General features: G+C 41.2%; 1 protein-coding gene across 4 annotated transcripts in view; it reads right to left on the bottom strand.

Annotated features, from left to right (window-relative positions):
* Positions 1-24,210, bottom strand: part of rsrc1 (arginine/serine-rich coiled-coil 1) — a 226,355-nt gene that overhangs the window by 19,279 nt on the left and 182,866 nt on the right. For all 4 annotated transcript variants that reach the window (XM_044354291.1, XM_044354290.1, XM_044354293.1 and 1 more), the window contains one exon: positions 3,581-3,652. In XM_044354291.1, the coding sequence (XP_044210226.1) occupies positions 3,581-3,652 (72 nt within the window). The remainder of the gene's footprint in view (positions 1-3,580; positions 3,653-24,210) is intronic.

Below are 24,210 nucleotides of genomic sequence, written 5' to 3'. Positions count from 1 at the left end.
GACCGGATTTCACTAGATGACAGCGCTGAGATACTGAGTGTGTTTTTGAAGTAATATGTCAGTGTGCGGGCATAAATTGGGGTTATCAAGCGTTTTACATCAATTTCCATCAGGACTGGTTGATGTGTTACCTTTCTCCTTAACTCTGCTGGATATTAAGTACATGAAGAAAAGCAAGAGGAGTTAGCAAAGTCTTAATAAAGATTAATTGGGTTCAGATTTGCACTTAGGCATACACAGAAACAACTGCTAACACCAGTTATTTGTACATATTAGTAAAGAGGGAGCATTTGACTCTCTCTCTCGTATCATATCTTAAATAATCTCTTATAATTTCTTGCCATCAAACGTTGTCATTCCCAGTTCAACTGCAACAACACCTGTGCAGGTGAAGTGAGTAGCTACAGTATGGGCTGTATTGCAGTAGCTAGATTTGATCATCTTTGAAGTGACATGCTGCAGTGAAATGAGCTACAAACTTGAGAAATATTAAGTAAAAAAACAATAAGAAACATAATACTATGGCTGGACAATATCATCTAAAATCTGTATAAAAATAAATGATCAGATTTACCTTAATATCAATACATATAACAATATTTTTTATTGATATATATTGTTTAGTTTTAGTGCTGAAATGATTGTTCGATCAGCAGAAAATTACTCATTTTAATCATTATTTAGCGAATGACACCAGCTTCTCAAATGCAATAATTTCTTTGCTTTTCTTTGTTATAAATAAACTGAATATTTTGGGGTTTTATGTTGTTTTGATCAGATAAAACAAGCAATTTAAATGCATCACAATGAGCTTTGGGAACCACACATGGTGCTCTAGCTATATGTTGCCTTCAGTAAAGTGCCAGCTGACAATACAGTTCACACAAACACACTGTGTTGCACTGACAGTCAGTCTATCTTATTATAGCTGGACACACTATGTTAGCTAAAAGCCTCCTGGGCACACAAACAGCATCTCTCAGCTTTAATAGCCTAAACAAGGCATGCAACTAACAAAGGAATCATCCTTCCCTCTCATTCTCACACCCTTTCATATCAACATGTTTCCTTTTTCAACCACTAGCATCATCTGGCTGCCCTTAACCAGAGAGCCAAACACTTCTTTTAAGTGGAGACTACTTTGTTAACTGATGACCACAGGGCCAGTTATTGATCCTCTGCTTTCTCTCTCACAGTAAACCCTGATGATAAAAACCCCTCTCTTCTTGCAGGGCTGCGCAGTATGCAGCCACAGTTCGCTACAATAATAGCTTGCATATCATAGCATTCACATGAATCAGATCTTGGTGGTTTCGATTAGGGCTAAACTAACTCAAACACATTGCCGGTCTAGGATGTGAATCTATTTATGAACGAGGAGTGTAGGTGGTAGTGTTGTTCACTTCTCCCCTCCACTCTCTTTAAAGGTTTTCTCATTTCAGTTGACTTAGCGGTGCAAGTGTAAACTTTCTAGTTGTGTTGACCTCTAAGAGGCCCTGCGGGGAATAAGGAGACCCCTGGTGATCTGCTGTTTAGCAGCAGCAGTGGCCCACCTCCTCCATTTTACTTTAGCTGGGAGGAAGGGCAGAAGAGGATGGAGCTGGCTGACTCTACTTGTGTGTCTGTATGTGTGTGTGTGTGTGTGTGTGTTTATGACAGTGCCACCGCCTTCACTTCCAAGGCAAGGGCAAGTCATCAGGGCCACTCTGTCGAGCCTCTCTGATCTCACTTCATGTGTCCTTGTGCGGGGTAAAGAATAAAATGATGGTCCTCAAAGGCAACGGCTGCACAGCACGCTGTACCGCACCGCTCCACTACTCAAGCACAACACCTAATTTCACACAGATGGAACAGTTGGAGTGAGGGATGAAGAAGCTTTGAGCAAAGGGGAGAAAGAGTCAACTGATTCCAAAAAGAGGCAACAGTGCGGTGTGAACTTTGCTTAAGAAAGCTATTTGACTGGGTGCCTTGTTCTGTGGCCCCAAGCGAGGCACTTAGTCACCACTTTGGCAGTGCTTCTACACAGAGAAGAGAGAAGCAAGAGCAGAGAAAGAGTAACAAAGACACAGAGGAGAGGGCAGGAGAGAGGTGGAAATGGTTGATGAGGACAAATGGAGGTGGGAAGAAGGAGACTTATGTGAGACAGAAAGTAGGAGGAGAAAACAGAAAAGGGGAAGAGACAGAGCACCAAGCAGCACCAAGAAAAAATGAATAATATTAATGTGAGAATGGCGGAGAGGCAGAAAAAACTCAACAAAACAAAACAGGGTGCAATAGAGAGAAGGAGGGAATAAATTCTTTCCAGAACTGGGGGAACAAAGCAATAGTGCAAGGCTAATTAGTTTCTGATGGCTGGACTTTCATTCGGCTAAAAGGTCAGCTAACTTTAAAGGTCACACTGCCATTCCTACTCGATGCAAACACAAAATAATTACACAAAAAGAGAAGAGAGAGAGTCCAGCAATATAAAAACACCCACACTAGAACAAATTATTCTGCTACACATGCCCGAGTGCGCACACACACACACACACACACACACACACACACACACACACACACACACACAGTGTTGTTGATAACAGCACATTTGATATTCTCATTTATATCATGCTCTGGTCAGAACAGGGACCAGGGTCATTATTCTATCTAAGGACTTTTATTGCTGCTAGCATATCCACTGCAAATTACTCTTGACTTTATTTGAATGTGTGTAGAGATAATCTTTGTGTGTGTATTTGCATGTGTGTGTGTGTGTGTGTCTGTATGTGCATGTCCTATGTTGGTGGTAGTCGAGGCGTTTCAGGTTGGCAGGATAAATTTACTGCCTGCAATGCTAAGCACATTTCTGCCTTGCACACCTACTATGCATCTTTATGTAGATTACGGCTGTCTTAATAAAAACTAAGGAGTGTAATCAGCATCTCTGAGTTCATGTTTTGCAAAGAATAGGTAAAGTGAGAATTTAGTCTAGTTTATAAGACAATGGTGCTTACGTAAACTTTTAATCTATAAAAGTATACATATTAGATGTGTTAAAGTGTGCAAAATCACTGATGTAGAGAGTGTGGGGACAAGTGAAATACTGCAATATCTGATATGAGAAAGTGCATAGTTAAGATTTTCCTAAACTAATATGCATTTCTTGTAGTCTCACTTCATTTTTATTACAATTGCTGGTTCACACTTGTGACATGAAAGCTTTATAAAACTTGCGTGCAACAAGTTTTCCTTTTGTGTTTTTTAACGTTCTTCAGCTAATTTAAGAAATCAATTTAAGAAAACAAAAGTTGTTCAACAGACGTCTTACAACCTGGCAAACAAAATTATAAATATTTGTGTTCCCACTCTTCAAAGGTAATATCAGTGGATATTTGATGGAGAACAAAAAGGGAAATCAACTGTTAATGTACCATCTTAAATATTGCAAAAATTTTAGGCTTCTTATTATGTTTTATGCTTTGTTTATTGTTTTCCATTGACTCTGGTATAATATCGGAGATGATATAACTGGTCTGGTATTGGTGCCACAGGCTGGATTTGTGAGTGACTGACAGATACAAACACACACATAACCTACCTTCTTCCAGCTTCTTCCGGGCCTCCTCCTCTCTCTTGGCAACTTTGGCCTTCAGCACCTCGTCCGTTTTAGCTAAAAAGACAGACAGCAGACAGCAGAATTAGGCGCCAAGCAGAAAGTCAGCAAACCCTCCTAATGGTCTTATTATGAAAAACAATAGCATATTAAAATATTAATTGAAGACTTAATTAATCAATTTTAAATGACTACAATGTAATATATGATACACGATTTAGACTGAACATGAAATAAAAATAAAAACATCATTTTTTTTAATTCAAATTTGATCAGCACATGTAAAAAAAAAAAAAAAAATGAAAATGAAAAAATAAGCACCAAGCATGAAAGTCTGAAACCAACTGATACTCATCGCAGGTAATGCAGAGAATTACCAGAGAACACATCACTGGATCAACAGTAAGTGTACAAATCAACAAAAATATGAATCACGCCGTCTTCTCCTTTCCCTATAAGGCATCAGCACCCTTCTCTGCTTTTCCTTCACACCCGTGTAAAAGTCAAAGACAGCATGTCTTCCTGAGAGGTGTTTATCATCTCGGCATAATGAAAAGCTTAAGAGAAAGTGAGGCAGCGGGAGTAAACACTCGTCAGGGCATTTTAAGCATCTCTCATCATGATCCGTGTTGTGTCGGCTCCCTTTTCCTCCGCCTTTCCCCCTGAATAATCAAGATGTTAAGCCACATTAAAAAATATAATGCCGTGTATGGCAGGACTATCAATACTGCCTCTAAATTAATTACATTTCCGTTGCGGCGCATCATTTATTTTGCAGCATTAGGGCCTCAGTGGAGCCATTCGCCTTTATTGCTATCTCACTGGTTGATGAGTGAGCTATGTAAAATTGAGTCTCCAATATCATTACACTTAATGAGTTTAAACTTTGAGAAAAAAAAAAAAAAAAAAAATGGAAGAGAGAGAAACAGAAGAAGAGAGCGAGCAGACGAGAGAGAGAAGGGGGAGGAAGAGAGAACGAGAGAATGAGAGCGCTGCACCGTTTTGGGGAAGTTAATACAATATAAGAGTGGGTGTAAGAGTTTGTGAGCGCATACAGAATGTTTGTGTTCGGGCACAGCTGTGGGTGTCCGAATGTGGTTTACTGCACCATTTGAGATGCCTGAGTGTGCATGTGTGTTTTGTGTACGCTGTTTTTGGGTCTGATTGCTGCAAACTGTAGCTGACTTTTCACGGCAAGAAAATATATTACATAAAAATATAACACATACACATCTGCGTGTGCATGTGTGTGTGTTTGGATGCAGGGGGCCATGGGTTGTGCTAGTCTCTCTGTGACTGCCCTGCTGTTTTTGTTCAGTAATTGGTGTAGACAAAGAACCCGTCACACTGCTGTTACGGCTGGTTAAGTCTGGAGGTTCCGCATCTTTACTAACAATGACTACATGGATGACTGAACCCTCCTCTACCTCCCTCAGCTACAGCGTGTGTGTGTGTGTGTGTGTGAGTGAACATGGATAACAAAACCTACAGAAATTTAGTTCTCTTAGCTAATACAGTCATAATTTAATAACTTACAGTGTGAATGAGTGCAGGTGCCAAAAACCAAACCATCCTGCATCTCTCCACAACTACATTCAAGAGTTTTCTTGTTTGTATGCACAGATGTGTATTTGTGCCAGAACACCTGTGCGTGTGTGTGTGTGCGTGTGTGTGTTTGTGAACTCCTCTCTGTGCTCTTCAGTTCCCTCTTTGCTCGGGGCTACCGAGAGGCAGGTAGGAGACAGAGCGGTATTGGTGGTGTGATGAAGCGGGAGGGAGAGGGAGAGGAGGGATAAAGGGAAAGGGAGATAGGCAGATAGATGGGGGCCATGTAGGAAAAAGGAAGAACTGACAGCAAGGGAAACAGACAAACAAGCAGAAATAAGAGAGGAGGCCTTGCCTGCGTGCACGCAAACATGTGCACACAAACAACAGGAGTGATTTGTCGCCTCTTTTTGTTTGCATGTTTATCCTCCACCTCTATCCCTTCATCCCTCCCCCAACAGGTTCTCTTATCCTCTCGCTCTCTCTTCTCTCCTTCTGTTTTGCCCTCTCCCACCCCTCCCCACTTTCTCTTCCTTCTCTTGCTCATCTCTCCAGTACACTGTGCCTGGGGGCGATAGCAGCAAATCAAACTGTTTATCCATCTCTCATCAGTGCACTGCCTCACGGGCTCCTGCCCCCTCAAAACAATGAAAGTAGGTCTGAGCGCTGAGCCAGGGATACGATTTAATTACATCAATAAAGCGCTCTGCTTTAAAAAAAGATAAACTACAAAAAATACATTACAGCAACACACTTTCCTGCACTATCATGAAAAGCCTGTTAACAACACAGTTGTAAAACACATGTAAAAAGAATTAAGCCTGAGTACTGTACCCATCTAGAAATAGAGACATGTCTGTGTGCAGAGGCCCCTTATTGGAAGTATATTTCTTGGCAACTTAGTGGCTCCAGTTCATTGTAGGATAATTCTGTGATGGACTTTTATTAAAGCGGGTAATAAACGGCCGTGTGTTGGGGAGAGGAGAGGCCTTTCACTTCATTTAGACTTCGTTCAGTCTTGGCTGTAGGGGCGGAGGGAAAGAGGAGGGATGGCAGCGGGAAGGGGCGGAGAGCGTTAGTGAAATCGCATTGTGATTATGAGTGTAATTGCAGCTCAGGGGCCCAGGGGCCATGTAGCTCTGATGGCGCTAGAAGATGTTTTATGCACAGCAACACAGAGGAAGAAAGTGAGAAAGACAGAAAGCGGGAGAGTGGGAGGGAGAGGCAGGTTGCCAAGATGTTTGCAACTCTTCTTTTCCAGAATCGCCTCTTCCATGTCTTTTCTCTTCCCTTCTTTTCCTCCTTTCTCCCCCCTTCCTCCCCCCAAACGTCCTCCTTCACTCCTCTTCTATTCTCTTCTCTCCTCTCTCTTCTCTCCTGTCCTCCTCCCTTGGCAGGATTAGCTGGGTCTCGTTAGAGGGGAAATGTAATAATGCTCCCACCAGGTGGAATCGGGCCCGCTCCATTATCAGCCGGGAGATGGATGGGCCGTGTAGGGCCGGCGGGGGCCACGCGCGCACGCAATTTAGATTCAATAAACTGGCAAAGCAAGACCCCCAATCTGATTTATCTCTTACACGCCGCCAATGCTTGCTGCTACGATGCTGATTCCCTATTACCGCACAGAGAAGGACTATTCATTGGATGTAAGGCACGGCAGTCAGAGAGGCTTGTCGGGCCCCTGGGACGGCAGCAAAACAGATACAGCAGAGGGTTAATACGTTTACACACAGATAAGCAATTAAATCTAAGGCTGAGGTGAGTTATAGAGTTATTAAGGAGGGATTGGGGGGGGGGGGGGGGGGGGGGCGGGGAGGGTGGGACAGAGGGTGAAAAAAAAGAAGGAGGGAGATGTTATTCAACACAAGAGTGTGGCTGCTTGGGCCTTAGGCTGGGTACAGTAAGTATTAGAAGTGAGAAAGGCTATCATATTATAGAGTTCGTGAGGTGAGAGAACAACATAAGAGCAGCAGTCTGCCCACGTTGTTCAATAAACTCAATACAACACTTACAAACTAGCATGCTGAAAAACAGAGGTCAGCACAACAGTTATCCACTTAGTCTGCATGTGTTTGTGAGTGAGTATATGTATGCAAGTGTGTGTCTACAAGTCCAAATGTAAGTGGGTATGTGTTGGCGTAATAGGCAAATGTGATGCTCTGCATACTCACAGTCAGGTATACAGTGAATATGAATATGCTTGTGTGTGTGTGTTTGTGCATGTGAGTGATGCTAGCGTTGTTGGTAGTGGAGGGTGTTGGTCTGTCCGGCCGCCAATCAAAGTGAATCTGAATGTCAGCGGGAGAAGAGGCGTGATAAATCAGCCTCACACCCAACGACAAACAGAATATTAGAGGCAGCATAGCGCCATTGGAAAAATGTCCCTTCCAATCAGCCGAGTACTTTACAGTGAAGCTCGGCAGGCGGGCCTCCGACCAACACTGAATACCAGAGAGACAATAAATAAATAAATAAATAAATGAGAGACAGACAGGTGGAAAGACAGGCAGACAGACAGACATGCAGGCACACTGACAAATAGCAGCCCTGACAGGCAGAAAGACGAGACAGAGAAATGTAAGAACACAATGCGGCTGGAGGACAGACAGGTAAGCACACTAACTGACAAATATCAGGCAAGCAAGAGGACAAGACAAGACAGACAGGTAGGAAGACAGACAGAAAAATGTTGGGCAGACAGACTGACAACTGGATAATAGTGCAAAACGATGTATTGTTTCAGCATCAGTGTTGCAATCTATGCTAGATCTACAGTTCTTCTGTAAAGGAATGAAATGTAATAAGGCAACAATGATTTTTTTCATAACAATTTTAAAGATAAACAGTGAAGTCTATCTGATAAATAACTCTATTGGCTACATCTCATGTGTCAAAACTTCTACATCTGCTATTTCGAAATCTGTTAGTTGTGAAACAGATCTTGTGGAGCAAAAATGGGCTTCTGCTGTCAGCCTAAATGGGCAAATAAACCCATTTAGGCTGACAGCAGAAGTCCATTCAGGTGTGATGTGCAAAGCCAGAACCAAATGCCAGCCAATTTCATAAATGTATATCTCGGTTGCTTTTGGCTAGTCTTACATGGTTGGAAGAAGGCTCCAAATGCTACAAAGAAATTACGGACTCTTTAACTTTCCTCCTTGAGAAAGACCTGGACCTGCTTCAGGTTGTTACCAAAGAGAGTTTAAAATGATCTAAACCCTCAGCATGAGGCAGGTTGCCAACCCAAAAATTTACATTACTATGTATGAAAATTGAGTAAAACTGTCATATCTAATTAAAATAGATAACTGAACAGCTGTTCAGTTCAATAGTTTCTCTGAAACCAGCCAAATAATTTCATGTGGATATAGATGATAGATTCATATAGAGGATAGTTATTTGAAGCTTTTATGAGGTTATTTCAAAAAATATTACAATGTACACAGCAAAAACCTAAAATATTGCAATGTGACTATTTTTGAGACAACGTTCAGTTCTACTGGACAAGTATACAAAAAAGGAAGATGGACAGGACAGATGTGATACTTTGGTCCATGTGCCTACAGATACTTTATTGCACTGTTGTTCCAGCCCTGAGAGGGACTTGTTCTTTTGTCAATGGTCAGAGTGTTCAAGGATGGTCTGTTATGCAAACCTGTCATTTGTGAAGGACAGGTTTTGTGTTTCAAAATGTTATGAATGTTAATATTCAGAAATTACTGAGGCTGAATTTCTCATGCAGGATACCTGAAGGATACAGATACTACTGTACTGTGTATGAAAGATCGAAGAGGTGGGTCTTCCTCAGTTCCACAAACAAAGCTGTAATAATATGACATGTACTGCTTCAAATGTTAATCATAATACTATAATCATGATACTACATAATTAGTTGGTCTAATTAAGGTCAGCTATCTGAGGAATATTTTAATGTTATATTTACAGATTCCATATGAACAGATTAAGTACCACCCTATAAATAACATCATATATCATCTGGCCTGAGCAGGTTGATAAGCTACTGTAAGGTACAGAACTTGCTAAAGAAGGATTCAGTTCTTAAGGGCAAAAATACATTACATAAAACACCAAAAGGTTTTATTTTAGCCTTTTTCAGTTTTTAGATGAAAAAAAAATTAAGAAAGAAAAAAAAAGCCTGTATCTGAAGATGTAGTGTGATTATACAGGTAGAGAAATCCACAGCAGGTGTAGAGAAGCAGGCAACATCCACATCAACCACTAGGTGGCACAGCACACAGCCAACATGAGCGGGAGGCTTGAGCCTGGCCTTGTTTTTATATGCGAGTGTGTGTTTGAGTGTGAGTGTGTGTGTGTGTTTACATGCAGGTTCCCGTGTGTGGTTTATACAGGATGCTTTATCAAAAAACCAGCTCATCTAGACCTTGTAGCTGTAAAGCATAATTTGACACAGGACATATCACAAATGTATCTGCATCCTGATTGGACGGGCAGACATAAAGAGACAAAACATGAAGTCATTTAAATATTTAGCAGCAGAATGCATAAAACCATTCAAGGGCAAGCCTATATTACGAGCTGTATGATATAGTGCAAATTATTTTGGGCCTGAAGAAAGTCTCCTGACAACAAAAGCGCAGTCAATTCACAAAAGTGCTGTATATGAATCAGTGTGTCTCATCCTCAAACCATATGATTGTTCTGCTGAGTGAATTACTTCAGGCAGGAAACAGGGGACCTGAACTTGAATGATCTTTATCGCTCGCTGCCCTCTGCATCTGTCATCAGGCCGATTTAACGACACCCATGAAATATTTACAAACTAAACAATTAGAGAGAGATATCTTACAAAATCAATCAATTATTCATTGCCAATTGTCTGAAAAGCTTTTTTTTCTGTTTCATGGCTATATTCTGATGCTTGGGGGGGTGCATCAATTAGGGTTGGTACTCCTGTGGTGTTATAGATGCTTCAGAGAGGAGTGATTGCCGAAATGACGGAGCCAGATGCAAGCTGCCAGTACTGCATGCTGACACTGCTGTTGCAGATGAGCTTGATAACAACAAGACTAAAATCCTGAACTCAAGAACTCAAGAAGGGAGAATGTGGTAAAGAAGACTTTGCCTACTTTCACCAACATCCAAAACTCTGGAGCCTTGCTTATGCAACATTTGTTCTATTAATTTTTAAAACAGCCTCTTAACTCTAGACACCTGGGCTCTGTGTTTGTATTTTCCTTTTCAGTGATCATGCTGAGATTGCATCTGTCAAATTCAAAGAGGTGAGGAATTAAGAAATTTATCTAAAGGAAGAAACAGGAGATAACTCTGTCCAGAGTTCATTTTCTCCTCCAACTACAAACACTCATACAATTCAAATTCATATTGTATATACAGTAGATCTTAGTATTCAAAAGGCCAACGTACAGTAGATTGCATGTATACTTATTTCTCACTACTGTTTTTTCTTACATTTTTGCTTGACTGGTGTTCAACCAGTTGTCCTCCTTGTTCTTCTCAAACTGCATCTATCTTTCTTTCTCCTTTGACATTCTCAACACAAAATGTCTTTGCAAAGACTCTAATCATATCCTTGTCTCTCTTGCAGTTACATGGCTAAAGAAATTCTTTGTCGACAGCTGGTCAAAGTATTAATTGATTACTTGATTTCACTAAAACATCAAACTGTTTTGTCTAACATTATTATTTCCCCAAAAGAAAGTGAAGTCTTGTAGAAGCTTCTTTTTTAGCGCTGAAATGGTAAGTTGATCAATCCATTAGTGGACTGACCAATAATTAATAAATCATTCAAAATTACATTTTTCAAGCAAAAATGCCAAAAAATGTGTTGCTTCCAGTCTCTCAAATGTGACTATTTCCTGCTCTTCTGTCTTAACTGAGTATCTTTGGGTTCTGAACTGTTATTTAGACAAAAAGGCAACTGAAAGAAGTCACCTTTGGCTCTGACAACTTATAATGAACATTTTTCACAATTTTGGTATTCTGCAGACTAATTGAAAATAAAAATAATCTCAAATCTATTTAAAGCTAGTGCTTCTTAAATACTAAGCATTATTGTGACATTATTGTGACAGATATGACTTCAGTTTCTAGTAATGACTAAAGCTCGTCCTCATAAAGACTACGCAACTTCTGACAACAAATTTCTTAACCAAACAAGACCGTGACGGCCGATTAGTTAACTACTACTGACCAATAAGAGGCAGCTCAATAACTCTGAGTGCCAAATTGTCCTGTGTGAAGCAATTCATTTAGTGAGACTCTAAAAAACAGATTTTAAATCAGTATTAAGTGAGAGTGAATAATGTGGAAGAGCCCAACACAGTAAAATAAACCTTAGCCCCTCGCTCCAAACCCCTCTGCACCACATCACACTATGCCCAGCTTCAGACAACACCCTGGAGTCTGAGTCTCATGTCCTTTGGGCAAAACCTTACACAGGAGGTCTGGGTTTGAGAGCAGGTTTCATGCGGGCCAACCAAGTAAATAAGCAGCTCGACAGCGGGGTCTTGGCGATGCATGTGGGTGGCTCGGGCTCAGCACCCCAACCTGCCCTTTAGACCCAAGGGCGAAAGAGTATCCCATGACTGTACGTCTGCACCAGTGCACTCAGAGAGATGTAAGGCCCTGGACCCTGGGCCAGAGAGGAGAACTGCAGAAAAGATGGGGAGGAGCAGAGGCCTCCAGCGGTCAGAGAGATAAGAGAGGGAGGTTACTCTGAGGACCACGCACTGCCATGGGCTGCACACACACGCATGCACACATATGCACACCTGAGAAACACACACAGATGTCCACATAGTCAGAGCACCTAACACACACACACACACAAATTCATAACACACAAGCCTGAGGGGAAAAGCTCACAACAAAGCCTCTATAATGTAGCCACTAGGTCAAACAGAGTTCAACCTTGAAACCTCAGTATGGAAATATCATATGTAAATTGCAAATGCTTTTGCCTTTAAGGGCTTACAGTAGATATTAAAACATTACATTAATGTGTACAGTTATTCTATTGGTTTGGTGGGAGAGTGGGCACGCCTTTTAGATAAATACTTTACTGAGATGAGAGGGTAAGTGCGTATTAGAGGTCTTGAGAAGGCAATCAGACCAAATCCATAATGCAGGGATCACACGGTGAAATATTAAGCATCCTGGGGCCTCTGAATGACATCTCACCCTCAACTTCAACCTTGTCATGTCTCCACATGCTACTGTCTCTTTCTTAATGCCTCTATTTTTTCTTTTATCTCCTTCATGTCCTAACCTTTCTCTTGAAACCCTCTCCTGCTCCTCCGCATCATTTTCTATCTTTTTACAGGTTGATGTGTTACTATAGGTGCAAGAGACACCCCTTTTCTGTTCAGACAGTTCCTTTGTAAGATGCTATAAATTAGTACAGCCGACACTTGACCATTCATGCCTGGCCTCGTTACCGGTCACGTGTTAGAAAAAAGGGTTATCATCATTCATTTGAGATTCTACTTGATTTTCTACACTATTAAAAGTTTTACACAAAAGGTTCCACATTGCGTGGCTTAAGTGTGAAAGGGGAATACAGTACAATCAGCAAGTAGTCATCTACTGTGGCCATATCTTTGTGAAAATATTCATGTAGCTGCATTATTTTTTGATAAACCTCAACAAGGATCTTTTTACTTTTAGCCATATATTGAGATGTGGACATAGACATTTAAGAACAGTAGCTTTACATTTTTGACTGAAAGAAATAGACAGACAGACAGGAACTAAAGCCTACAGAAGTGTTAAAACAGAAGAACATCACTCATGCACCCTTGCACTAACTGGCCTTTGCTACACAAGATCCATCGCCACCAAATCAGAGATTTCTCCACCAGCTGTCGCTCTACTCTCCGATACGTCCCTCTCTGTTTGTTCTTGTCGCCCAGTGCTCATTCGAAAATGAAGTAAGTACCAGTTGCTTTGTCTCTGCTGTGCACAGTTAAGCTGGATTTATTCTTCTCCATCGAGATGTTTCAGCGCTCTCACACATACATGTGTTCTGTACAGGATATGATTTATAGTTCGGTGTAGGATTTCACCCAACACTATATGAATGTACATTATCAGGCCATGTTGTGCATTAACTATATACCCAAAATAATCATGCTTACACTCTGAGATAGAGAGAGACAACTGCAGAAAGATTGGACTGGAAATGGCTTTGTTAGATCACAGATTTTACATTTTTCCTACAGGTAGGAGAAAACACATCATTTTCTTCTTATAATAATGCCTGATCACAATTCTTGTGGTCTCCATATGCTATCACTGTAGCCCCGATTTGAGTATGTGCATTACCTCTGGAAGTATGGAGGCTCCACATGTAGCTTCTGCAACACCCAAACACAGATATTCCAGCCTTTATGGACAAGTAGTCCCCTCCATTAGTTTGCTATCATAAAAACACTTAAACAACATATCGTCAATTATTAAGATATTTATTTGGCTGACTATAACCAACAAAACTTTTTTTTCCCCAATTATTCAAATTACAGGAAGGCCACAAATTGCATCATAAATTAAAATGGAAAAAAGCCATAATAACCACAACCAAACTGTGGATTGTGAATTGATAGAGTAGTATGTGCACTGCAATTTCAGTGTAAAAATATGCTTGCCTAACATGTGTGTGTGTGTGTGTGTTCATTTATTCCAGTGTGAATGCACTTGAGCATGCTGTTGAATGGCAGAGAATAGGCTCAGGTTCCCCTGCTGAAAGCCTGTTGGATGCCATTGTGATGGCACACCACTGAGTGTGTGTCTTATGTGTGTGTAGTGGTGGTGGTGGTGGTGGTGGTGGTGGGGGAGATGGGACTAAGTCTATCAGGACCCCCGCACATGAAAGGTAAACTGGAGCCGCTAATCGCAGTGCTGACACAAGGAGGTTCAGAAGGGCGGCCACTTAGAAAAGAAAGGCAGGAGAGCCGGGACCCTGGCAGCGTCAATAGGGCTCGGCACAACTGACCACATTACAGGAACAAACACGCACTGCAGAATAGACACACAGACTTGGTGGTCTTGGCTACTCCCTGCCCGCTCTTTGGTGTGGACTTCATGGATGGTGGGTCGAGTGTGTGTGTGTGTGTCTGTGTGTGTAGTCTGACTTAGCCTACTATCGGGGACACATTTCAGACTCAAGACCGGTTAATTGGGGACGGCTTGTCCAATTGGGGACAAAACCATGTCTCCAATTGGGAAAAAGCTGATTTTTGGGTCAGTGGTTAAGTTTAGGGTAAGGGTTAGGTTTAGGCAATTAGTGGTTATGGTTAGGGTAAGTCTCCAGGAAATGAATGCAAGTCTATGTAATGTCCCCAGAAGTGACCTAACGTGTCTGTGTGTGTGTGTGTGTGTGCGCGTGCATCTAATACTTCTGAAAAAGACTATTAATTTTCTTTGATTTCTTTTTACAAATTCTGAATGAAGAAACAGCCTGGCTTTGCCTGCAATGTATTTGAATAAAGTGTTTGATTTCTTTTTTTTTTTCTACGAAAATATGAATAAGTGATTGATCTCCCAAATTAAACACTCTTACACGGGGACAAGGTGACTAACACTGGCCTGATAACAGCAGAACATCACAGACAAAAATGAAGGTGAAAGCGAAGAAATAAATAAAGCAGAGCGTTACAAAATTAATACAAGTTCAGGGACATATTTGGCAATTAATGCTAAAATGTCAGCTCATGAGAAATGATAAAGGAAAACTGAAAGACAGTATGCATGAGAGAGGTAGAGGGCAGGCTGAGAGGGAGAGGGAGAGATGGGGGAGACAGCCTGGCTGCAGGAGGAGTAGAAACACAGGGGAGAGAAAGAGCGAGGGAGATTGGACAAATGACAGCCCCCCTCCAAGGTAGTGTTGTGCACTCCCTTCTCTCTTCCCTCTTTCTCATCTCTTAATGCTTATTTTCATCACTTTGCTTAAAATATTGATAATCAATTAGCACTACGTCTGTTTTGCTACAGAATCTGTGTCACGGTCTATCACTCTGTCAGAGCCAATTCGCCGCTCATTCAAAGTTCATTTTTCCTTGGCGGCTCTGTGCCTTTGGAGGAGTCATTACGCGGGGAACATAGCCCGGGGTGCAATCACCTATTCTCTTTCATTACTGGGGAGATGGAGAAGGTGAGAGAGATTATTAGAACTTTGGAATGATCACAAAGCTCCACGCCGCCTGTCAGATCCCCCCTACGTGTAATTCATCTGGCCTCACTGCCTCCCCTACCCTTCCCCTCTCCCTCATCCCCCTATCCCTCCTCCCCCAGCCTCAGCCAGGGGTTTGGCCACAGACATTATTCATGAACATCTGCAGCGCGCTGAATATTCCACAGCCTCCGCCGTGATGAAAAGGGAGCTGTCCCTTTGACTTGAAAATTAACATGCCGGCACAGAGATTATGGACGTGCCGTTTCATTCCAAGCCGAGCTGGGCCACGCTGAGACCGGCCTCGCTGCTGGTCCGGCCTGGGCTGGGCGAGGCAGAATAAACGGGGCAGGTGCAGAATTTGCTCTTTGTAATGGTGAAGTGTCTGTTTGAGTGGGTTAAATGGGGAAATTATCAAGTTATTAAAAGTCTTTTATGTTAAAGTAATGAAAGTGACCGTGGTGTAATTGCACATACATGAACCATCACGTATAAACGCACACACTCACATCAGACACTCCTAGTAGATCTGTGATCAGGTCACATCAGTGTTGAGGTAGACGGACATCTCTTAGGTTATTTCCCATATTTGACATCACCTTTTTCAGATTTAAGTCTTCATCTCCATTAAGCAATCATCATCTCAGGTATAATTTTATAATCAATGCAGTGAAATGCTTTGCTTAATCTGGCACAATGCCTTTCTTTATCTGCACAACAATAAAATACATTTTCAAAGACTGGTGGTGAACCTGGAGTAAAGCTAAAATATTTCCCAGTAAACATCTCACTGCACCCTCTCACCTCTGTATCTCTTTCTTTCATTCTCTCCTGGGTGTCCCTACATGAAAGCTCATCCAAAGAATGGAGACTATTCCTCTCTCGCACCAGGAGCACCACTGCTGGAGAGAAGCCAAGCATCCTTCCTCTCTCTCTGTCTCTCTCATGCCTATGTGTGCTGACCCTCGCCCCCCCCCCAATGTCCTAATAGACTCAGTGGAACGGCTCATGTTTTTGTGACTGTGACATACCTCACAGACAATTTAAAAAAAAAAGAATTAAAGACATTTAAACCATTGCAAAAGAAAAGTGCAACAGGATGACAGAATTAAAAAAGTGAGCACCGGTTAAACCTCACATGATGCAAAACAATGTAAACATGATGGAGATATTGTATTTATGTTTGTTTCATGTATTAATTTGAGGTCTGATGTTTTCGTCTAACTGCTATCTTTGATCTCTTCACTGGAGCGAAAGCTTGATGTACATCATGATTTATTTGCCAAGTCTGTTTCCGTTGCACTTTGTCGCATTGTGCTTTTATCGATACACCGACTTCTTCACCTCAGCCAAAAGTATAAACTTTTCAGTGATATTTCTGGATTTTTTTTTTCCCATTTTCAGCATTTCCACGCAGGATTTTTAATGCCAAAAATTGAGAATGCGAATAAAAACAGGTGGATGGAAACACACCTAATGACTACTTTGACATTGAAGTGTCCCCCCTTATTTGAATGAGAAGCATTAAGAATTTAATAGCTAATTCAGCTTATTAATAATTTGACCCTTATTTTCCTGATTTTTGCATAATGACAATTTATGCAATTCATACACAGCCTTACAATATAATAACATTTACACTATAATAAGACCTTCCTACACTGAGACTTTATGCTGCAGTATTAGATCTTTTTACTTTCCAAGAGTTTGTTGGCAGATAGATCACATACCCCATCGCCATTCACAATTACTAGTAGGACACTCAAACCTTGTAACAGTGATTACAAGTTGAATATGTTTTATTTTGTGCAGGCAACATGTAAACTGTATAATGTAAACACCACTGGCAGGGAATCCCTGATGGCAGTAGTCCAAAATATTACAGATGTGTCAGTTATACCCACATGAATACAATTACTTACAACTACAATCTGAATTAAATTCATAAATATGAATTCAATTCATTCATATGATTTGGATGTAGGCCTTCTCACAAATAAAACACAATGGAGGAAAGAAATCCAATTTTTTGTATTTATAATATTATGTGAATGTGTCAAAAAACAAACATCCAGCAGCAACAACAAAGTGTGCAAGCAACATTAGCTGAGGTATCAATTGTAGGAGCACAGTTTATTCATAGAAACACTAATGCCATGTAATTGTCAGTGTGTTGGAAAGTTGTTTTATTCAGTTTTTTGGATGCTGTTGTTGAAGACTGCTCCTCCAAAAGTATATGGGAGAGTGAAGAGAGTAGAAGTAGGTAAAACGCCCTCGATGCCACACTGTTTGTACACAAATTTCTTGTTTTGGGGCATTTTTTTTTCCTTTAACGGAGAGCTGATAGTGGAGAAGCAGACAGGAAACAAGGGGGAGAGAGAGAGCGGGATATGACATGCAACAAAAGTCCCAACCCGGAGTCAAACCAGGGATGTTGCGGTTATGTGGCATGCACAGTAACCATCAGCTTCTCACATTGTAAATCAGCTGATTTAACTTTTAATATCTGAAGCATCAGGCATCAACATACAAGCATCTTCAGCATAACCACAAGGTATTTTTTGTCTGTAGGCTGACAGCATGTTAAAAAAAACACTGGCTGATTTGTTAAACATAAACAAAGACCACAAAAATCAGATAAAACAAAGAATACTCAGATCAAAACTGTGTGTGCATGTATACATCTTATGTCGGCTATAAACATCTTTACCTACACTCAGCAGTGTTTCCACCAGAGTAAATACAGCATGATACACAACAGAGACAGAGAGAAAGAAAGAAAGAAAAGAGAAAATAGCAAGAAATATAAGCAGACAGACATACTGTAAAAAGAGGGAAAATGCACTTTAACGCCTCTGAAAAGAGAAGCAGTTGGAGGGTTCTGACAAGGGCTGGAGCGGGACTTGGCGCTGCCTCTTGTTGATTATAAATGGCAGAGCAAGTTTACTCTGGCAGTTGGAGCCAAAATGGAGTCTGACAGCTTTGTCAGGAGTTTGAGCGGCTCAGTGGCAGGGCAGGAATCGGGATGATTCCATCCCTTTCATCTCCAAATCGCCAGCGTACGCTTGTGAAACCTCCATGGTAATAAAAAAAAAAAAGGAGGAGGGGGGGGAAACCAGCCTGGCATAGTTTGTGGATGACAAGTGATTTTCAAAACACTTGTCAAAATAGAACAGAGAAATAAAAAAAGGAGCACAGAATGAGAAAATGGAAGACCAAAGTCGAAAGAGCTGGTTGCAGAGCAAACATGTCAGGAGATGTTAGCAGTCTCTCCAGAAAACACCAATATTAATAATCCTCCTTGCACTTGTCCCCACCTGTCCTCTCTTTACCTCTCTTTGAAAAATTTATTCCACAAGATCTTGCTGCATTACAGCCCACTCAAGATCTTGCGCTCTGTGTTTCCTAACTGCAGTTTCTATGATATTCTGGCCTTCTCTGCAACCTTTGGCGCTATATGAGACTCCTGTTTCTTTTATAACTGACCTAAAATATGAACAGTGGCAGCAACTTAATGTGCACTCCAGGCCTATTCAGCTACAAAACTCTGCTTTTCTTAGGGAGAGTATGAGAAGGGACAGAGGAGCGATGTAAAGACAAGTCTATAGCATGTGTTTGAGAGGAGGGATTGGCAGAATAAAGGAAGCCTTACTCGCATTGCTTTGTACTGTTACACTCCCATAGCTTTATCCCTCTGATCCCTTCCACCTCTATCTGCTTGCCTCATTTTTTTCTTTTTCAATTTACAGGATTTGTTTCTGTGTGTTTGACAGCGAGGAGGATGAGGTATAAAATTAATCTTTATCCCGGTTTTGTTGTGTTTCCTCCTCCTTGACAATGCATGTCAGTAATTAGCCGGCCAGTTTGGTTCCAGGCTTTTCGATGGGTGCCTCCATTTGCCAACTTTCGCCTTTTGTTCTTGCCACACAATACCGCCCACTCGCCCTCGGTGTCGCTCTCCCTCTCTCTCCTCTCTTCTCCCCGCCTCACACCCACACAGGGCGTTACACAATCTATCCAAATGTGCTTCGCTTTAAAACCCCATTACTTAGCCCCTGTTGTTTTGTTCAACACAATTAAAAGAACAGGCCCTTCATGAGAACTCAGTGAGCCTTGCTCGTTCCCTCCCTCCCTTCTCTTCTTCACTCTCTCCTCTTCTGTGGTTCAGTGTTGGCCGAGGAGTTACTGTGAGCAGGCCAGCTTAGTTTCCCTAATTCCCCGGGTTTTGTTTGCATATAGGCTTAGTTTGGTTCCATTTGCAACTACTCAATGCCATGCCTCATCCCCTGGCTGTGACCAGACCAGTGAGCAACTTTAAAGATTGGTCAGCCAAATGGAAACAGGGAAGTCCACACACACACACACACACACACACACACACACACACACACACACACACAAACACACACACAAAGTTGAAGAGCCTGACAAGGTTAAAGGGCACTTGCATTGTTATCTCACTAAGTAGTGACACACTTCAAAAGAGTGAAGAACTTGGAGGCTTTTTCGGTAATGACTACCTAGTCAGGCTTTGGCAGAGGGTCTGGTGGTAATTTCAGGCTCTGGCCTTCCATGCAAGCGTGTCAGCCCTGCAGGATGGGCTTAGTTCAAAGGAAAACCAGGTAAATGAGAGAGAAGGCTAATGGTCAGTATTGACCACAAGGTCACTAACAGGGAGGTGTCAAGAGGCGATATAAATGTCTAATCTAAGGTGTTGTATGATTCGGAGAACTATTACCTCAAGTCTTAAGTAAATCTACATCCCTCATGAGGTTCATGCAAGGACTTCTGCATGCAGAGCAGGAATGACGACTGACTCAAAATTACATAAAATTGGCACTTTTAGACTGCACGTGTATGTGTATACAAAAATTGCATAGCAATCCATCCAGTAATTGTCAAGATATTTTAGTCTGGACTTAAGTGGTGGAGTGACCGACCGCCAAGCCAACCAACCAAACCGACATCCCAAGAGCCATGCTGCTAACATGACTAAAACACTGAGGACAACAGTCTTATTTTTGCTACACACTGTACAGTTTTCAAATCGTCAGGAGCTTATTTGATTATGTTCGCCATTTGCTCAAATAGTGCCAGCACAAATTAAAGCAATTAACTTAATCCTAGGTCATTGTGCTTCTAGTTAAATGCCATAATGGAATTATGTCATGAAGTTTACTAACATCATTTCAGACTGCGTGTGCCGAAACACAACAGGCCTGCATTTAGTCAGTGGTACAGAGATGAGAGAAGGTTGACCTTACCCACCCATCAAATGACAGGTGCGAGGCTCTGGGAGTTGTCTCAAGATGTAGACAGCTCTATAATTCACCCTGGACAAGACTTTCAAGAACAAACGTGCATAATGGCTTTAAAGTGCATGTGGAAACTGTTCAGACTGTGAGCTCAGCAAGCATTCACCTCCTTTCTTTTGGCGAACAGCAGAACAAAGGCAGAATAGAGGATTATTTGCATTACTGTACAATAATGCAAATATCCTGTATGTAATGCTAAAAAGAAGCAGCTAAATTAAAAGTTGTCATTAACATTTATACTCAGACATTTGAGCCATGTTTTCCCCTGTTGCATCACAGTCCAGACCAAGTTAATTAACTCAACCTTTGACACCGGCCAATATCGGTGCTACTACAGTGTGTTCAACAGACTAAATGAGATACAGTGATGCTTCACGCAATGTGGCTTGGCTGTAATTCTCCTCACTGTCTGAGAGGTCTGTGATGTGGTTATGAAATTAAGGTTTGACTCAATTGTACTGAGGAACTAATAGCACGAAAACAACCATGAGGACGGCAGACACCAACTATCGCTTAGATTAATCAGTTGACCATTTGCAATTAGGCCACAGCGATTAAGCATACCACTTAATCAAGTTAATTAATAAAACAACCTGTTACTAATAAGATAATGCTAGATTTATATATTAATTTGATGAATTATGCATTAAAGATGTAATTGTTTTGGGAAAGATTTTAATTGCTGCGATTGTTATTTTTATAGTTATCTAAACAGCAGCAACTAGGTTCGGAGAAAAGCAGAATAAATGTTATTGGATAAGATTTTCCTATAAGTAATGCATGCACACACACATACACACACGCACACACATCACTGTTTGCGTTCACATGTTCATGTAACCCTCTGTGTGAGCTGATATTGATCTTTCTTTAAAGCTCCTCAATAATAAATTCAAGCACCCTCCTAAAAACACAGTGAGGTAGGAGCGCAAAACTGGCTTAAAACCACTAATTACATCAGCGCTGAAAGGAAATCATTGATCAACAGCATTATGGGAAATTAAACTGCCCCCCAAACCTGGATCAAAGTGAATGAAGTGGCTTAGCGGGGTTTCACTGGGGCTCTGCAGACGGGAGACAGGATTATCACCCTTGAACACACACACATACACGCACACACACCTCATTAAAATGATACAGTAGTACGTTACTTATATGATGCTCGCATACATCGTGTTTGTTTCAAGGCTGCGGTTATATAGCTGCAACAAAACTGAACTTGACAAAATGAGAGAAGGAAGACAGCAACCATATCTGCCTCATATCGACTTCATTTAAACTTTCAATGTACAAATGGGCATGTGAGTTCTGGTCCTTTAATGTAGCATTTCTTTTACATGCTCCATTATAACAATTATTTCAACAAAATGTTCTACACAAAAATCAGCTTTTTATAAAGCAGTCCTGGCCTAATGTGTGCAGGCCTCATGTCCAGGACCTGTGGAGGGGTCCACTGGGGGAATGAATAAAAGAAAGGGGCCCCTGCTGGTTTATCTGGCCATCTATTGGTGCCCCGAGACCGCAGTAATCTGCCCCCCCCCCCGTCCGACCAGCCCCACCAGCGGCCCCTAAGGGCTCCCGGCCTGCTGCTAGGGGACCCCTTTATGTGTAATTACCAGTTTCCAAGCTGAAACACACACACACAAACACACAAAAGAAAAAATGTGGTGCTTTTTAGAGCGCTGATTATGTTTACATGGCCTACAATTTTCCAATATTAACTCAATTAGGACAATTAAGGAAATTTGCTATGTAGCAAGCTTTTTCTGATCACTATTATTGCCCTGATTTTAGTCATATTATTAAAGGATATGATTCACACATGCACCTTAATCTAACTACTACTGTGTTTGTGATATGAATGACTATGACTTTGAATACTGAAAAAACAGTGATGTTGTGATTTAGTATTGAAAGGAAATCCTCACTCATTATTCAGGCAACTTCTCTGTTGACTATTTTATAACCTTTATGATCACTTCAGTGAGCACTCACACCTGAGAGAGACCTAGTGCAACGACTGTCTGACATTGAGCAGCTTAAATGCTGCAGTAAAAGCTGTGTAAACAGCTTAACTGAAATAATGTTTTTTTTAAAGAATAAGCTCAATAGATTATTGCTGTCAATTCAAATGTAGTCAATGACTACATGACATTAATACTGTATGACTAAGCTTTGAAAAAAAACGTAGAATACCCTCTAATGCCTCAACTCTTTAAAAGTTAATACATCACAAAAGAAGGGGTCTATTTTGCCATTGCTCGTCTTACAGACACTGTGTGTGTACTCAAAATTTTATGTTGTTGTCATGGTCTGTTTATCATACAGAAGCTAGTCTTAATGTTGTAAACTCAGTTTCAATTTTAGTCTCCTCAAAAGCTTGGCATCAAGGAAGCTGAGCCTCTATTTCCCTTTCAAAAAATGGTGCTGCTCATATTTTAGTCATACTGTAGTTCTGGTTATGACTGGAAAAAGATTGATCCAATCAGTAATTCCGTCCATTTTAACCCAAGTAAACATTAGACCACAATGGGAAAAACTGAATTCTTGGGTTTGGCTTTGTGAGGCAAATCAAAACCCAAGAAATATGACTCAAAATCTGCCGTCCATTGGCAACACCAGTTAGAATTGTTGCACTGTTAAATTTTAGTAAGGGAGCCTTCACAGTAATTAAAAGTACAGAGGTGTAAGAGTTGGACTACTTTCCAAAATAATCTGTATGACTTAACAAAAAATAAATATGTTTTTCACCTATAAGAACTGTTTGCTATTAGTATCAAAAGACACAATTGCTGCTTTCCAAAGTATAAACAAACCTACAAAAACCTACAAGTTCTGTGATGCTTGCAGTTGCAGCCAGTTGTTACTGAAAACTCTGAAAAGTCAGGTTCGACAGAGAGAGCAACCCTCACACACAGCAAGATGCCACTTAGTACAAAGTTAACTACATCAACTCCACTTGTACTTACATTGTGCCCCAATCTACTTACAGTGACAAATCCAGGGCTTACATTACACTGAAATAAGCAGAGGATATTGGCAGAATGGGCTTACTGAGGCATTGTTCTAACTGGGCTTTTCTGAGGGAATTTTCTGGCCTACTGTTTAAGAAAGAAAATATTGAGGACAAAAATAAAGTAGTTGTTGTTGGCCACCGTCTTGAGGAGAGGGAGTTCAGGGGATTCAGGGGGGTGTTAAGATGATTTGCAGGCCTTTTCTCCTATCAGATCATCTAAAATGTGAGTGATTACACCGGTAATCAGCTGCAAGCCGACACTGGCACAGTCTGTGTTTAAGAGATAAAGGACGAGAGACGGAGTTAAGAACGGAGAGAGAGAGAGAGGGAGAGACAGAGAATGAGAGACCTGTGAATGAGACAACAGAAAGAAGGAGGAGAAGAGGAAGGTGGCAGATTATTTCTCAATATTATCACATGCCAGGATGGCCGTTCTCCCTCTTCTTCAGCTTTTCTCTCTCTCTCTCTCTCTTTCTCTCTCTCTCTTTTGCACTCTTTCTATTCAGAGAACCATTTGTGCTCGGCCAAACAAATAGCTGACACTGCCTCATCAAAGCTTTGGATTGGCAGC

This window comes from Thunnus albacares, chromosome 6 (assembly GCF_914725855.1).
Source record: "Thunnus albacares chromosome 6, fThuAlb1.1, whole genome shotgun sequence".
NCBI classification, from domain to species: Eukaryota; Metazoa; Chordata; class Actinopteri; order Scombriformes; family Scombridae; genus Thunnus; species Thunnus albacares.
The sequence above is the reverse complement of the archived record's forward strand: the minus strand, read 5'-3'. Positions and strand labels throughout refer to the sequence as shown.